The 15,653-nt window shown below is 40.7% G+C and overlaps 2 protein-coding genes across 6 annotated transcripts in view; one reads left to right on the top strand and one right to left on the bottom strand.

Moving 5' to 3' along the window:
* Positions 1-373: 373 nt before the first annotated feature.
* Positions 374-15,524, top strand: LOC124050165 (N-lysine methyltransferase SMYD2-B-like). 2 transcript variants are annotated; one of them, XR_006841570.1, is made up of 15 exons: positions 374-527; positions 1,166-1,477; positions 3,639-3,702; positions 4,657-4,767; positions 4,862-4,922; positions 6,376-6,500; positions 6,705-6,772; positions 7,396-7,498; positions 8,117-8,227; positions 8,312-8,432; positions 8,652-8,826; positions 9,355-9,463; positions 12,414-12,658; positions 13,004-13,178; positions 13,664-15,524. XR_006841570.1 is itself a non-coding variant. In XM_046372404.1 (13 exons), exons 2-13 carry the CDS (start codon positions 1,308-1,310, stop codon positions 9,914-9,916), a joined length of 1,299 nt encoding a protein of 432 aa, XP_046228360.1. In that variant the 5' UTR covers positions 374-527; positions 1,166-1,307; the 3' UTR covers positions 9,917-11,351. The 2 variants fall into 2 exon arrangements, 1 of the variants encoding a protein (XP_046228360.1); XM_046372404.1 differs by lacking the exons at positions 12,414-12,658; positions 13,004-13,178; positions 13,664-15,524 and adding an exon at positions 9,836-11,351.
* The window catches only part of LOC124050164 (tyrosine-protein phosphatase non-receptor type 14-like), a 35,405-nt gene continuing 30,331 nt past the window's right edge, over positions 10,580-15,653 (bottom strand). For all 4 annotated transcript variants that reach the window (XM_046372399.1, XM_046372403.1, XM_046372402.1 and 1 more), the window contains exons 17-20: positions 14,126-14,254; positions 13,698-13,932; positions 12,989-13,152; positions 10,580-12,630 (exon numbers count right to left, since the gene is read on the bottom strand). In XM_046372399.1, the coding sequence (XP_046228355.1) occupies positions 12,502-12,630; positions 12,989-13,152; positions 13,698-13,932; positions 14,126-14,254 (657 nt within the window). In that variant the 3' untranslated portion in view covers positions 10,580-12,501. The remainder of the gene's footprint in view (positions 12,631-12,988; positions 13,153-13,697; positions 13,933-14,125; positions 14,255-15,653) is intronic.

The following is a 15,653-nucleotide window of genomic DNA, read 5'->3' as shown; positions in this document are numbered from 1 at the left end:
AAAGCAGGTAACATTAGAAGCATTCAGATTTAATAGTTTATGTTCGCATCGAAAGCTGTCAAGGTATAATATAAACATAGCTTCCACACTTTATATATTTGGCAAACAATAACAGCCTAGGCCTGCAGCAGTGACTCATGAAACATCACAGAAGACAAAGGAATTCTCACAAGCAGTTACTGGCAGACCCCAACATTAGGCTCATTCACACAGCATTAGCAGGCGACTGAACAACTAATTATGCTAAATTGATGGAATCATTCAAAGCCTCTGCAGACTAAACCCCGCCACTGTGTCTCTGTAAATAGTGTCAATAACACAACTTTGGGGGGGGGGGGAAAGGTAAACAGGCGAAATTACATAACATAATCTCATTAACAACCACACAGGAAGTAGTCAAAAAAATATCAAACAGTCACACAGAGACATTTAATAACCGGAAAAAATAACAGCAAGTAAACAGACAGAGACGTTTGGACGTCAAAACGTGCAGGAAAACGTTGGATCATTCTTTTCATGGAGATGAGGTGGTGAATATCCATGTAATTGTAGTCCCAACGCACTTGTTGCTGTGATTGTTGACATAACTGCTAGCTACTCTTACAAATAGACAGTTAGCTAGCTTATATCGCTAGCAACGCTGGAAATTGCCCGGATGTTTCATTTGTAACAAATTAGCTGATGTCGTTAGCAATAGCAACGCTGGAAAACAAGCTAACTTTACTCGTCGCTTCGTTAAAATTGTATCAGCTAGCTTTCTGCTTGTTATGAATAGCTTGACAATTCACTTAAGATTTTCTTAATCACACATTCACTATCTCATAGTGGCATATGAGTGAACGCATCTTATTGTTTGAAACCACTTTTAGTTTGGGAAAACAACAAAATAAGAGATGCTTGTGACAAATGTAATTATTCGGTGTTTTAGTTAAGCAGACAGCTGTTGTACAGTGAGGGAGTCCAGGTTTTCTTCGGTTCGTCAGAGAAAATGTGGGATCTTATTGCCACAGGAAGCCGCCACCCAACCCCTACAAATCTATTTAACAGTTGCAAAATAAATCTGTGGGGTTCCCTCAGTATATACTATTTGGGTGCTACAAGAAAAGTTTGTCTCTCACAGGAAACAGTTTTATAATATTTTTTGTTTTTGTTTTTGAACCAACAGCAACTGGGACCATTCTGGTCCTTTGGATGCCAGTATGGACTATTATTGGGAGGGTGACGCCCCAACACTTGGAGCCGGAGTGCCACATCTCACTTCTCTCCCGGGTCCCTACGAGTAGCGTCATTCCGGAGGAAGAGGCACAATGACGGGCACCGTCGAGGGAATTGAGAAGTTTGAGAGTCCGGGAAAAGGGCGAGGTCTCCGCGTTACCAGACCCTTTAAGGTTGGAGAGCTCCTGTTTTCCAGCCAGGCGTACTCTTACGTGTTGTCAGTAAAGGAGAGAGGCTGCTACTGTGAGTGCTGCTTCGCCAGGTAAATCACCGGTTATCTGTCTCTCAGGCTCCTCTGAGCACGTCTGCATGTATCAAATAGCCTGCTGTACAACTTCTGTAATGATACCTGACATGTCCTGCAACCCATCAGCTCATGATTTATTTCTCATTAGATCTGAGAAAATTTAAGTTCTGCAAACTAAATACTTTTCAACCAGTCAGTTCATCTGTGATAATCGTAATACGTTCCGTTCATCACGCTGCACCATATATTTGTCATAAAAGTGTTGCTCCTTCAAATCTATTTTGGTTGTGAAGCTCATCTTTCTATCCTAGTCACAAATTTGATTAAGTTAAAGTGTGCAATCAGTTTTTTCCCTTCACTTCTTGAATCAGCTAACAAAAATAATAACCCAAAGTTCATATCTGCCAAGCGAGAAATGTGGGTAGATTTGCCTACATTTGCCTACACAGGCGGGTAAGGGTTTGTACCAAAAATAGCAACGTAATAAACACTATATCTCCCGTGTTTTGGGGTCATTTACTGTCGGGGGGCCACACTGCCCTCTGCTTTCACAGGCAGAGTGATTTTCCTGGTGCATTCAGGTACTCCTCTGAAACTCTGAAATTTATAACGCCAGGCCAACAGGGACATCAAGGTGCATTCAAGCGAACCTCATAACACTCACCCACCTACCCCCCATTTGATAAAGAGCACATTACTATGACTTTGAATGAATCATGATTACATAATACATTGTCTCTCATCTCTACTGAAGTTTGTAATTAACAAAGGGGCTATAAATTAAAAATCAATATATCTGGTGATCCCTGCAGACATATACCATTTTGTCATGTTGAAATCATTTAGTAAGATAAACATAAGTACAAAAGTATTGTTGATCACTGTTACTCCTGAGATCATTTCACACACCAACTTCAGATTGTGTGTGCCTGCCTGGATGTATTGTTGCATAGGTGTCATAGTAATAATTATAACAGTCAGTTACAATCTAATCTAAATGTCAAATAGTTTAGAGGTTTGTATGACTGCAACACCTTCCTCTGTATTGAGTGAAAACATCATTACATCATTTCTCTGGCAGCAGCAGTTTAAATGTTGTAATGCCTAACATTAAGAAACTATTTATTGTCCATATCATCTCCCAGCGTGGTGAAATTAGTGGGGTTTTTTTTCCGGAACTCTAAAGTGGTTCTCCAGGGTGTATTTTGAATGATTTACATTGAGGCTATCGTGATGTTTCCTTTTTGACACCGGCTGATATTGAAGCACCGGCGGATGGATGCTGCTTGTGTAGAAGGGCTGTTACTTTAATGAGCTTCCTTTAAATTGATGTGAAAAGTTGCAGAAATCTAATAATGTGTGCAATTGGAGGACAATCAGAGTTCTTTCACCAATCCAAACTCTAGCAATCCATTCTGACATTAAATTCAGCCTAAGACTCATATAAATAGACTTTGACCTTATTCATCTCAGAGACATTTCTCCATCTTGGCAAGTGAAGATGGAAGCTGGAGCCTAGAAGACTTTTATAGATACAGTTAAAGTCAGCGTTTCATTTTATCATAGAGGATCAAAGATGTTTGATACATCTCACTTCAACTGTATGTAGGAAAGAGTGCTTCATATGATTGTAAAAACAGTTACTGTTGTGAAACCTTGTACTTTTTATATCAGGTAGTTTGTTCCCAGCTTTGGCCTGTCATGTTCATGTACCCTGCACTAACCAGCTTGTTGGCCTTGGTGTGACTACTAGTGTCTGAGTGTCTGAAAAAAAATTTTGGGTGGACTTATGGACTGCTTTACTGTTTCAGTGTGATAGAGAGACAGCTGGTTCGGCACAAGGTCAGCTCTATTAATACCCTAGAATGTTTTAAAGCCCTTCATTGCTATCAGTTACAAGAGGCCACCAGCAACTGCTGCTTCTTGTCTCAGAGCAATGGAGCAAGATGTCTAAATGTCCATTACACTCTCAAGCAGCGAAGTACTCAAATACAACTAAATACTGCAGAAGGCATTCAACAACATAATCCATTGTCTTCTGAGCTCTGATATCTCACTTTTGAGTGTGGTTTTGTTGTGTGTCAAGGAAAGTAAATCATACAATGATGTGTGAGGCTCTTTCAGTAACCATGCTGTTTGCTGTAAGCTAATGGACCCTGATTTTTGGCCTTTATAGGAAAAAAGGTTTGGCAAGATGTGGAAAGTGCAAGAAAGCCTTCTACTGCAATGTGAAATGCCAGGTAGGTCACAGTTGTGGGAGGAACTGAATCGCTCTCTAATGTAATAATTCCTGTGTAAGTGGATAATGGACAAGCACATAGTGTAAAGATCACAGACCCCATACTGTAGCTGAGAGCTCTGCACTAATACTATGTGTTTCCTTTACAACAGCTACTGTATATTGGAACACAAGCAGAGTCTGTTTAACACTGATCTTACACTGAGTCTGAGATGAGTCAAAATTGTCAGCAGAGACTGGAGGAACCGTCGTGTTTTACATGACAATATGTTGTTGCACCACTACTTAAAATAGTATTTTTCCTTTTTTCCCATCTGTACAATAATTTTATCTTCTGGCCTGTGTCACAGCACAGTTGTGCTTGTGGCCATGAATCCATACTTATATTTCTAAATGCATCTTAATGGGTGTTCTATCAGTCACAGGCAGCAGAGAGGCCTTACAAGTTCTTGTGTGGAGTTTTCATCTCAGCCCATCTTTTTTGTGTTTTCATGGGAGTTTTCTATGTGCTTCCATTACCTTCCTCAGCTGAATGCAACTTAGCTGAACTGAAGATTCCAAGTCATCCATAAACTGTTGTCTATTAGTGCCGTTCAGAATGTGTTTGATATGTATATTATGTACCTGCATACTAGTGTGTCTTTATAACACAGTATGGTGAAATATGACTGTATGTAATATAATAATGAGATATATAAAGTGATAACAATTCCTTCACTTGATTAAAATGAGCTAAGTCACAGAAGGGGAATCAATGAGCAGGTTAGCTTGCATATAACATTGCATTAACACAGTGTGGAGTCGCAGTCCGCCCTGCAGATTATTGCTTCAGCTGCTACTATAGCACATATTCTGTATGCCAAATGTTAGGCCTTTTGTTGCAATGGGACCTAAACTGTAAATATTTGAATCTGTACAGTTACTCTTTTGTATGCGGTTATTTGTTTATGTGTAGAAAGGGGACTGGGCCATGCATAAGCTGGAATGCTCTGCAATGACTGCGTTCGGAGAGAACTGGTGCCCGTCGGAGATGTCTCGCCTGGTGGCCCGGATCCTCGCCAAGAAGGTGAGCTAGTTAAAAACAGGCGCAGCGGGGTGTTGTCTGGCACACGCTGTGGTTCATTGAGGTCATTTTTGTTTATCATGCCTGTTGTCCACAGAAAACGCAGAAAGAAAGATGCGCTTCTGAGAAGATCTTGCTCATAGGAGAGATGCAGTCACGTGAGTTATGGCTCCTTTAACACACAGGCATAAAAGCATTTTTTTTTATTGTGATTTTACTTATTTACTGTATTTACTTTACTTTATTGCTCTTTATGAACAACAACCCCTTTAAACCCATCTTGAAATCTTCTTGTCCTCATCTTGTCTGTCCAGAGTCAATGCTAAGTTTTTTTATACTCTGAGTCTGTACTTCAGTGCTAAGTGTCCCCAGATATCCATCATCTATATATCACATAGCGGCTGTAGGCTAAATTGGTATCAGATAACAGAACAAGTGTTACAACTTGAATGGGAAGCAGGAACACTTTGACTAACATGCACAGTGCTGACTGCATGAATTTAAATAACTCAAATCATGTTAATTGATCATATTAATTCATAGTTGAGGCTCAATGAAAAGTATATTAACTGATATTTACTGATGGTAAAAATGTTACTTGTAAAAATATATACAGTGTGTGATATATGTGGCATAAAAAGCACAGTCTGGAGGGAACTCTGCTGATTATTCCCATCAAAGTCTGTTTACAGGTGTTTGGCAGGGCTCTAGCATGTGTGGGAAAAAAAGTTGTATAAAACCTTTTGTTCTCCAGAAAGGGCAGTTTGAAGTCACTTGAGCTGAGATTAATCTTGGCTTGTGGAGAAGTGATGATCAATCAGATGGATGTATTGCATCAGATTTTCCCTGCATAGATTTCTCTTCAAATAATTACTGAATTGCCCTTTAACTCACAGGGTGAAGAAGAGTATGACAGTCTTAGCTCTTAAACTTCTCTCAGTGTGTCCATGTGACTTTGATCTGCTGCGTCTAGAAGGCAAAGTTTGGCTTTCCTTTGAAAAGCTGAGTCAGTGTGAGTGTCTGATGTACAAGAATAAATTGACTCTAGTCTCATGGGTCAGGGACAAGAACCCCCCCCCTCCCAGCACACACTCACACATAAAGTCTGGCAGACCGTAGTATAGAGATGACGTGGTGACATTGTGTTCCTGCCTTGGCATAGTGAGAGTGACGAAGGAAGGGGAGCTGTTTATCCCCATCTATTTGCAGTTGTTAAGAGATTAACATGTCGGACCTGATCAAAATGTTTTTAAAACAGCAATGATCACCGAGGGAATGAAACAGGTTCGCAGTGTACATTCAGTTATTAATATATCAATATCAGCGTTTGAACATCCAGTTGAAAATGTCCACGCATAGAGGGTACAAACTGGTCAGTCGTGCACAGATTTGCAGACAAACTGTGAGCGTCTTGCACAGCGATGCAGCTTCAAAAAGCAACAAGGCATCGCAAATCTCCAGACTGGTGACCTGATGGTTTAAATGACTGTGCCCAATCTAGTGTTTCCTTTGGGCTAAGAGGGTATATCCACACTTGCATGTTGCCCTGGGTGAATAAAAGTTGGAAAGTGCACACATGATCAATCAAATCAAAATGTCTTCTTGCAACAGACGTGGAGGATGTCGATAATGAGAAAAGGGAGAAGCACGAAGCAGATGTTGCAGGACTGCATCGTTTTTTCTCCAAACACTTGGAGTTGCCCGACCATGAAGAACTGCTCACACTCTTCTCCCAGGTTCTACACACACACACACACACACACACGAGTGACTATCTATACTTACTCTCCTGTTTGCCGTCCTTGCATCAGGGATTCTCTCAAGCTAACAGTTTGCTTGTCTGTTATTTCCCAATGGGGTTTAAAAGGAAAGAAGACATAGTAAAAAGAGCAAAATTGGCAATTTGTATTTGAATTGTTTTCCTTCTCTCCCTTCAACAGGTTGCCTGTAATGGTTTCACTATAGAGGATGATGAATTGTACCACTTGGGTACTGCAGTCTATCCAGAGTAAGACAACTCAAATGCAAACATACATATACATGCTACCCCACATGCACAGCCTCCTCTGGGGCCTTCGCTTGGTCTTCTCTCTATGTAACCGAAATTCCTCATGAAAAAGAATACATGACTAACCATAAGTACAAGGCTAACTGCAAAGGCAATCCATATTACTCTACTATGAATGTGACAACTGGCGGTACCAGCATTCAGAGCAACATGTAACCGATATCCAGAGAGGGCAGGTTGTCAGTTCCTAGAGGCAAGACAACTTTCCCTGTCCAGTTGGTCAGATTACCACCCACCCCACCCCCCACTGTGGCTAAGGCCATTAAGTGATAAAACTGGCTGTGTGAGAGTGAATTTTCCCAGTCAGCTCCTTTTTATGCTATTTCCAGCCTGCCAACCAGGTAACAGCAAGGTCACTGACATATTTCAATCCACTACTCACGCACACACAGAGAGGCCTTGAGCGTCCTCAAGACCTCTCCATGTATGCAGTGATGGCATATCGCTAACACCACTCAAAATAAATCGGTTATGTCACTGTTACTGTTGGCCCTTCTGCTCCTACCAAATCCTCCAGATTTATTCTCATGTGTTCCTTTCCCTGTCTGTCTGTGTGTCTGCAGTGTGGCACTGATAAACCACAGCTGTCTTCCCAGTGTCATAGTCACGTATAACGGGACGTCGGCTGATGTTCGGGCGGTGCAGGACATGAAGACTGGAGATGAAGTGAGGAAAAGGGACAGCTGCTACGAGAGGGGGTTGGGTCGTTTTCAGTTTTGTTTTGTTTTTTCCCCAAGAGTGTGTGTGTGTGTGTGTGTGGAGGAGGCAGAGGTGTTCATTCTAACGGGGCCAAGCGGTGAAACATTTGTCTGTATATGAGCAGCGTCTCTCACACATTCTTCTGAGACTCAGCTGATAGCCGATAAAGCTGTCCAATTGCCCAACCTTAAGTTGTATCAGTCTTCTCAGATAGCTTTTGAGGTGTATTTAAGATTTCACACAATGTCAGACTATTCCTTGAAACAAACTTGACCGATTAGTTTTAGATTATTGGCTTAAAAATGGAAAAACTTGGAGACAGGACTTAATTGCAGGAGTGTGAAGGCTCTGACATGACTTTCTAACATCACTGCTGATGTGACGTGTTGTAGTGGAGTGTGTGTGGTTTGGGGGGGGGGGGGGGCGCAGCTGCTGACTGAAGAGACTTGTAGGGTTATTTTTAGGAGTTTAGGAGCTATCTGGCAGTAAACCGAAACATTCAAACAGGAGGATGAATGAAACAATCAACGCAAAAACTGAGAGTTCGTATTATTTAGCTTCCTCATTCGGTATTTCCACCTCTAGGTGCTCATTAGCTACATAGACCTCCTGTATCCAGCAGACGACCGCAACAACAGGCTGAGAGAGTCCTATTACTTCACCTGCCAATGCCAGGAATGTAAAAGCAAGTCCATGGTAAGACACTGTAGACACTAAAAAAGACATTTAGAAACTGCATTTTATAGTTGATTTGTGATGCTGTCTTGTTTACACCTCCAGGACAAGGCAAAGTTGAAAGTACGCAAGCAGAGTGACCCTATCGAGCCAGAAGTCATCAACAACATGGTGCGCTACGCCAGGAAAGCCATCAGAGAATTTCGGGCCTTCAAACACATAAAAAATATCCTTTACTGTCACTAAATAACATTCTCTTTTTTGTGTTGTACAATGCAGTAAATATGTGGTTGGTGAGTCTGAGAGGACAGAACTAACTTACTCATTACAGATGTTATTTTTCCACTCAAAGTGGCCTCCCAGCCTTTAAAACATCTGATTATATGACCAGAGGCCGTTTGACATCTCAGTTGCTTGTGTTGGTGCAACCTTGACTCTGTGGCACCCCCTAGTGAGTTACTGGAGATGTGTGAGCAGAGCCTGGAGGAGATGGGAGCCGTCTTCGATGACTCCAATGTCTACATGCTCCACATGATGTACCAGGCCATGGGGGTTTGTCTCTACATGGAAGATCCAGAAGAAGCTGTCAGATACGGGGAGAACATCATCGCACATTACAGGTGCTAAAAAAACAATGAAGCCTCAAAAACACACCATTTCTTTTCTGCACGCAGAAGTTACAGATTGTAGCAGTTTAAATGAGTGGGCTTTTCGTGTTCTGGTGTTGTTTTTATTTGATTACAAAACTGTAATTATTTCGTTTAAGTGAGTTCTTGATCAAATATTCTTGCCGTTTGAATTGCGGAGTATTGAAAATAAGCTAAAAGTCAGGATATTGGTGCCTCTGTTGATTCATTTCACTGATAAATCATTGGTTCAGTTATTTTCTACTCAATTAAATTTTACTCCTTCCTGAGTAGGATTTTAGTATTCTTCTCTTCCCTGGCCTGAAAATTTGTGTCAGTTTGAAAAGTTACAAAGGTGATCAGAAATATCCACAAATTTGTCTAAAATGTTTCGTCATCTATTTTATTTACAATTAGGGGTGCTCTTGTGATATCAGTAACACTTTGCTTATGTGCATGTCTCGAAAGCAGCGATAAAGCGACGGCAGTGTAATCAGTGTGTGCGATCTCTTTGCAATGCAGAAAGCTGTATCCAGCCTACTCTTTAAACGTGTCCTCCTTGTACCTGAAGTTGGGCAGACTGTACATCGGTCTCGAGAGGCACTCGATGGGCATCAGCGCTCTCAAGAAGGTAACGTGACCTGCTGAGCTTTTACATCACACTCTCATACTCAAATACAGCAGCTACAAAGCACTTTTAACCAAATGAACAACAGTATATACTGCTCTGACAAGTATTAATCACAAATGTTAAATGTCTTAACACAAGCAGCCATTTGGTAATTTAAACAAAATAAAATTCAATCTCAAATTTAAATAGGAAACTGTCTAGTCTATTAGACTACATTATGGTTTTAATTTGACTAAGCATCGGATGCCAGTTTTCAGACAGCGAGACACATTTCAGTTGGTACTAGAAAGCAGTGATCCATCCAGGAAATCCCGTACATGCTTGCATGCTGTAATATGTTGTGAAATGATATTTGCTTGTGTGTGTGCCCAGGCAATGGCCATAATGGAGGTGACTCATGGCAAGAATCATTTCTACCTGACAGAGCTGCGCAAAGAGATGGTGCAAAAATAAGGACAAATTAAAGCAATGATGTAACACAGCTGATCCTAAAAGACTGCATACACCCATTGTACTGCGAGCTTTCTAGAACTGAAGGCACTTTTTACTATCAAAGCCAAGACAAAGCGCATTTGTGTTTTTATGGAACATAACATTTTTTTGGAGATCTAACTTTTTACATCACTTTTGAGTATGCAAGAACCTATGAGTTTGTTGAATGCCAGTTGCTTTTGTACCAAGCAAGCATTAAATGTTCAGTCTTGTGAAAATCTGACCTTGCAAAAGAAACTTTTTACCCGTGTTGACCATAGTGAGTTTGAGATTCGTCTTCCAATTTATTAATAGTTCTGTCAGCTGGACCCTTTCATCCATCAGAGTTGAGTTGTTTACACATGTGTTTAGGGGAGGTCAACGCAACAAAACCCGTGTCAGCCAATCAGGACAGCTGCCTCACCACAAGGGGCCGATTAAAGCTGCAGAATGTGGCCAAGTCACACTGGAGGGCTGGGATAGAGCACTGTGTTTGCATTAACACCTTGTGTTAATGTGCGTGTGTGTGTGTGTTCTGCGCTGCCTGAAGTGCATAAAGGAGAAATCCTCTCCAACACACACAAAGCATCACCAGCCAAAAGAAAAAAAATCAAGTCCAAAATAAATGAACTGATGGTCACAGTCTTAAAGAAAATAAGGCTTTATTGCATAATAAGCAAGTATGACAGCTTCATACATGTCTGGGGAGAGAAAAACAAAAAGATTTGATGTACTGAAAATGCATATACAAAACATATGTACATATATTTTGAAAGGTATTTGGGAGTTTTGCCAAAAACAAAGTTGGGGGGGGGAATTAAATATAAACAAACATTGGAATGCCGTGTGAGAAAATACTGTCACAAAGAGAACAGAAGTGCAACAAAACACTTATACGTAAAGAGAGCGTAAAGCTTATACTTACTTGAGAATATATACATTGAAATATAAAAATGCATGCATAGTTTTATTTTATGTTGCGGTATTTTTAGGGTACCAAGTCAAAAAAAAAAAAAGAGAGAGAGAGAGAAACTATATAAAATATTTGTAAAAATCTTTTCTCACATGCCCATTATGTACAAAGATACTTTGGACATGGTTGGCTTTGCATTACAATTCATAAAAATAAAAAAGTATATTTTAAATGCAACATGTTACTAAAAAAAAAATCTGCAAAATGTAATTTTAAGAACAGGACCCAGGAACGTAGTAATCTGTTGGGTTTGGAGCAGATTAATAGAAGTGGTTGCTTTTTGTCTTTCTTGGCAAAGTTAGGTGTGACATAATAAACCAGGGGGACAGAATTCTCCTACTGCCAAATTCTTACCCAAGAGTTGGGTAATAACCTGAACGTTAAAGTTGTTTTTGAAGAAAACGCAAACTACTGAATTCTCATTTAAAGATTTCATCTTTGGAGGTAAAAAAAAAAAAAAAAAAAAAAAGATATTTGTTTATCAAACCCATCCAGGTCCCTAAAACAAGGATAGGGATGTCCTTGTTTCAAGTTTCAATAAGGCACAGTGAAATAGTATATAAATGCCGCATAAGGACACAATTATCTATCGAGTGCATATGCAACCAGTGAAATTATATTTATAAATTATCTCCAATTCCTTTAACAAACACCTTTCAGACTTTTGAAATGCTTTTAGGTAAGAAATTAAGACCCATTTGAATACAAGGACTTGTGATTCAAGTAAGTACTTTGTGTGTTTGAATGTGGAGGAGGCATCTTAATAGAAATGTTTCAAACGACGCAACTCCAGAGGGAAAGTAGGAGTGATCCTTTTGACATCGTCAAGGAAGGATTTCAGAGAAGTACAGCAAAGTTAAGACAAAAGATGAAAAGGATCAACAATCTTGCCAACACTCCTCCATTCAATGAGAAAGGTGACCACAATCTTGAAAGAAATAAATAAAAAAAAAAATATTTGTTACAATGCTGAACTAAATATCTGCTGTATTAATCAATACTCTGTTAAAAATAAAGGAACATTTTTAGAACAGTGATTAGAATACTTTTGTTTGGCAAACTCTTTCAGAGTATAGAAAATAGTAATAATACTGCTGCCACCTACTGTTCATGCAGCGTAGTGCCATTTCTAGCAACGGCCAAATAATGAAACGAGAATTGTAGCTGGCAGGCAATCTATCCAAACTCAGATCTGATTTCTCGAGATGTTTCTTGAAGAAATCTCTAGAACACACATGGACAGAAAACACATTCACACGCACAAACAACACAAGCTGCTCATTCACCTGACCTGTGTGGAGAAGATGCACAAACATGCATTCTTTACACAGAAGGACCAGGTCCAAGAATAAAAACCCAAGGGAAAAAAAAAACAACCAAATCCCTCTGAATTTGAAGAAATGGTCGTCAGTACAATTTGTACAACAATTTGTAGGAAAATCCACTGGAATTTAAATAAACTGCCTCGTGGAAAACTCAACATGAATCTTCTAACCACCTTTTCAGTGATCCTGTGTCTGTCGTTCAGTCCTCATTTGAAGTACCGCTGTAATCATGTGGTGCCGTTCTGCCAGGCCATGTTGGGTCAAGGGGCTCAGATGAGGCGGGAGTTCTTGAGGAACTGGATGAGGACCTGGTAGACAAACTTGTACTGGGAAATGGTCTGCACCATCAGCATCCTCTGCTGCCTCAGCCCTGACAACATGGTGGGAACCTCCACTGGCTGAAAGAGAGGGAAGAAGAGACAAATGGTAACTGAACAATAAAAACAATAATAATAAAGTAAACAGACCTAAATTTACTTGGTCTGTATATTTGTATTATAAAGTTTGTATAATGTTTTTAAAATGTGATTTATCTTTTAAACAACTCTTTCCAAAGTTTTTATGTCACACGGCCTGCCTTACAAAATAAAAGTCCTACATGGATGTTTGTCATCCAAAGGATAAGGCTGTGCATCAATACATGCGTTACTTGTGACACAAATATCCTGTCAGTTATCCTAAAACAGACACAAGCTCAGTAACAGTCAGTTAATCTGAATCCCTGACCGTTGCCCTATAAGCCAACTGTCCACACACCTCATTGTGCTCCAGGCAGCTGATCATGAGCTCAGTGAGGATGACCACTCCGGTGCGACCCACCCCGGCGCTACAGTGCACCACCACAGGTGGATTGAGACTCTTTGAGGTGTCCAGCATGGAGTTGGTGTGTCTCCTCACAGACTGGATCTCCTCTAGGTAGGCTGCAGGAAAGAAGATGGAGTAAAAGGTAAGATGTGGACATTGCTTGACTCATAACTGCTTTTGTTGTATCATAACATCTTTTAAGAGTATGTGGCTTTTTTAAAGAAATGACATTTACACTTATGTGCTTTCCAGCCAAGAGTTAGCTAAGAATATCAAAACCTAAAACCACAAATTATTTTTCCATTTTATTTTTTTGTACCAATCAAATAACTGGTGACCCTTACAGATATGGTAGATGTTTTCTTTTACCACAGGGTGTCAAGCTAGATATTTCCCCCTCTGCTTTATACAACTGCTCCCTGTTGCTGTGCTAGGCTGTACTAACAGACCGCTGACCCCAGCATCATACATACAAGAGAATCATACTGAGCTTTTTATCCAACTCTCTGCAAGAAAGTGAATAAGCAACTCTCACAAACGTCAAACTCTTCCTTTAATTAGACGTCACATAATGGCGGTACAGTTTGTTTTCACCACATCCTGTCTGTCCTCATGTCTTCAAAACAGGTGATGATGATATTGACGACACAGTCCCACTCACCAAGGAATCCCTGGACGTATTCGGGACAGCCCTGCTCAGGCCAGTCAGTGTACTGCAGGTGCCAGACCGTCCTCTCCTGGCCAGACAGCAGGTGTTTGACCTTTAACCCCGTGGTTGCATAGCAGCCTGAGTCGGTGCGGAATTTGGTGGTCACCTTGAACTTTCCGTGAGTGGCCGAGTTGTGTTTGGAGCCCAGTTTGGGCCAGTAGCGGTGACTCTTGGACCTGCCGCCCTCCTGATTGATGTATGAGGACGGATCGGAGATTGGAGGGAAAGAAAAGAAGAGAAGAGAAGAAGGGGATGAGGGAAAACAAACGTACACAGAAGTGAAACTCGCCGTTGTGCTATTTCTCACACATGCAGACAGACGCCAGCTGTCTGTCGCTGAAAAATATCCACATCTGTGTGTGCCGTGTGTGTGCGCGTACCTCCTCAGCAGTAACCATGGCGATGACGTTGACCCCCTGCTCCCACACCATCTGCCAGAAGTCGGCACAGGTGTTGGCAAGCGGGCCCTGGGTGGCAATGTAGTGCCACTCCTCCCCTCTGATCATCACCTGGGAAAACACACAAAGAATCAATTAGTGCACACTGAAATTACAGTGACTTTACTGCAAACAAGAATCAGCCTGCACATGGCTAACTCTGTCGCTCATTCACACCCACATTTAAATTAAATAGAAACTCACACTTAAGCCAGATATGAATTTATAAATGTATTAAATGCGAACAGCTAATCTACACAACTGATGATAATCTTCTCCACCACTGGAGGGCAGTATAAACAAAATGTTCATCCACAGTTTGAGTCTTGCCTTTCATTTATAAAACTATCAAGCCCTCTTCTTTAGCTTTCTTCTGCTTTTCCTCATTAATAATCATGAGGGATCACAACAGCACTGAAAGTTTCCCATCTTCAACACACTCCAGCCACACAGACTTCAGAGTGGCATTACATAATGAGCATGTCCCAGCTAATACCTCAGGCCACCTTGTGACTGTAAACACTGTATTAAGAGATGGATGGAGAATCAACAAGGCCTTTTGTTCTGCGGCAGCTACCTTAAATGACAGGGTAAGTATAAGAGGGTTACACCGTGATAGGCAGCGACTCAGCGCCACTTTGGTGATTGCACTCGTGCATCGGACCGCAATTTGGCGCACACACGAAATGCAAACTCATGCATACACACAAGCTTGTGCATGAATAGAAGGGCTAGTGAGAGCAGCTCAGGTTGACTTAAGAGGGCTTGGAGTTTGGACCACATTCTTTGGGAATTCCACAAGCTCTGTGAGCTTAAAGGCCCAAACAGCCTGCAACAGCCGTCTTTCATCCTTTCCTCAGAGACATTCGCTGCTTAGGAATGACCACAACAAAGACTAGCAGAGAGATGAATGTATCAAGTTTATGCTTTTTTTGTTTTAATTGATGTCGTATGATGTGGGTGTTTGCAAAGCACTTTGAGACTGTAACTAAGAACCATGTGCATAGACTTGAATCTCATAAAACACTTCAAATGTGTTTCACCAGCCAAACATTCTTCATTTATTTATTAGTTCAAACTGAATGCTTAAGAATGATTAAGTCTGATTTAAAATCTGGGCTGTCATGTTGACACACTTAACATTTAATGTTGTGGGATGTTATAAACTGGAAAAAAAAAAATCAGAAATATCCCAAAAGTTTTCACACTTGGCTGTTGGTGGAAAGGCTGGTATATCAATAAAGTTTAACAGAAGCAGAGTTAGTAAATACATTGCGATGCACATGAAGCACATTAAACGTTTCCACCTCACTGTAGAGTTTAAATATTTGCAGCGGGTGAGTAAATTCAGTTCAGATTTGCCCTACATTTGGATAGAAACTGGACTAATACCTATTGAGTACTGCTGCCCAATAAAGACTATGTATCTCCAAATTAGGTGATTTATACATTTTGAGATAGGCTGAACATT

Source organism: Scatophagus argus, chromosome 19 (assembly GCF_020382885.2).
Source record: "Scatophagus argus isolate fScaArg1 chromosome 19, fScaArg1.pri, whole genome shotgun sequence".
NCBI classification, from domain to species: Eukaryota; Metazoa; Chordata; class Actinopteri; family Scatophagidae; genus Scatophagus; species Scatophagus argus.
This window is presented reverse-complemented; position numbering and strand designations above follow the sequence as displayed.

Excerpts from the sequence above, each read along its gene's own strand:
- LOC124050165 (XM_046372404.1), top strand. The coding sequence starts at position 1,308 with ATGACGGGCACCGTCGAGGGAATTGAGAAGTTTGAGAGTCCGGGAAAA. Across the intron at positions 4,923-6,375 it reads CATAGGAGAGATGCAGTCAC|ACGTGGAGGATGTCGATAAT; the intron begins GTGAGTTATGGC and ends TTCTTGCAACAG. Across the intron at positions 9,464-9,835 it reads GCATCAGCGCTCTCAAGAAG|GCAATGGCCATAATGGAGGT; the intron begins GTAACGTGACCT and ends GTGTGTGCCCAG.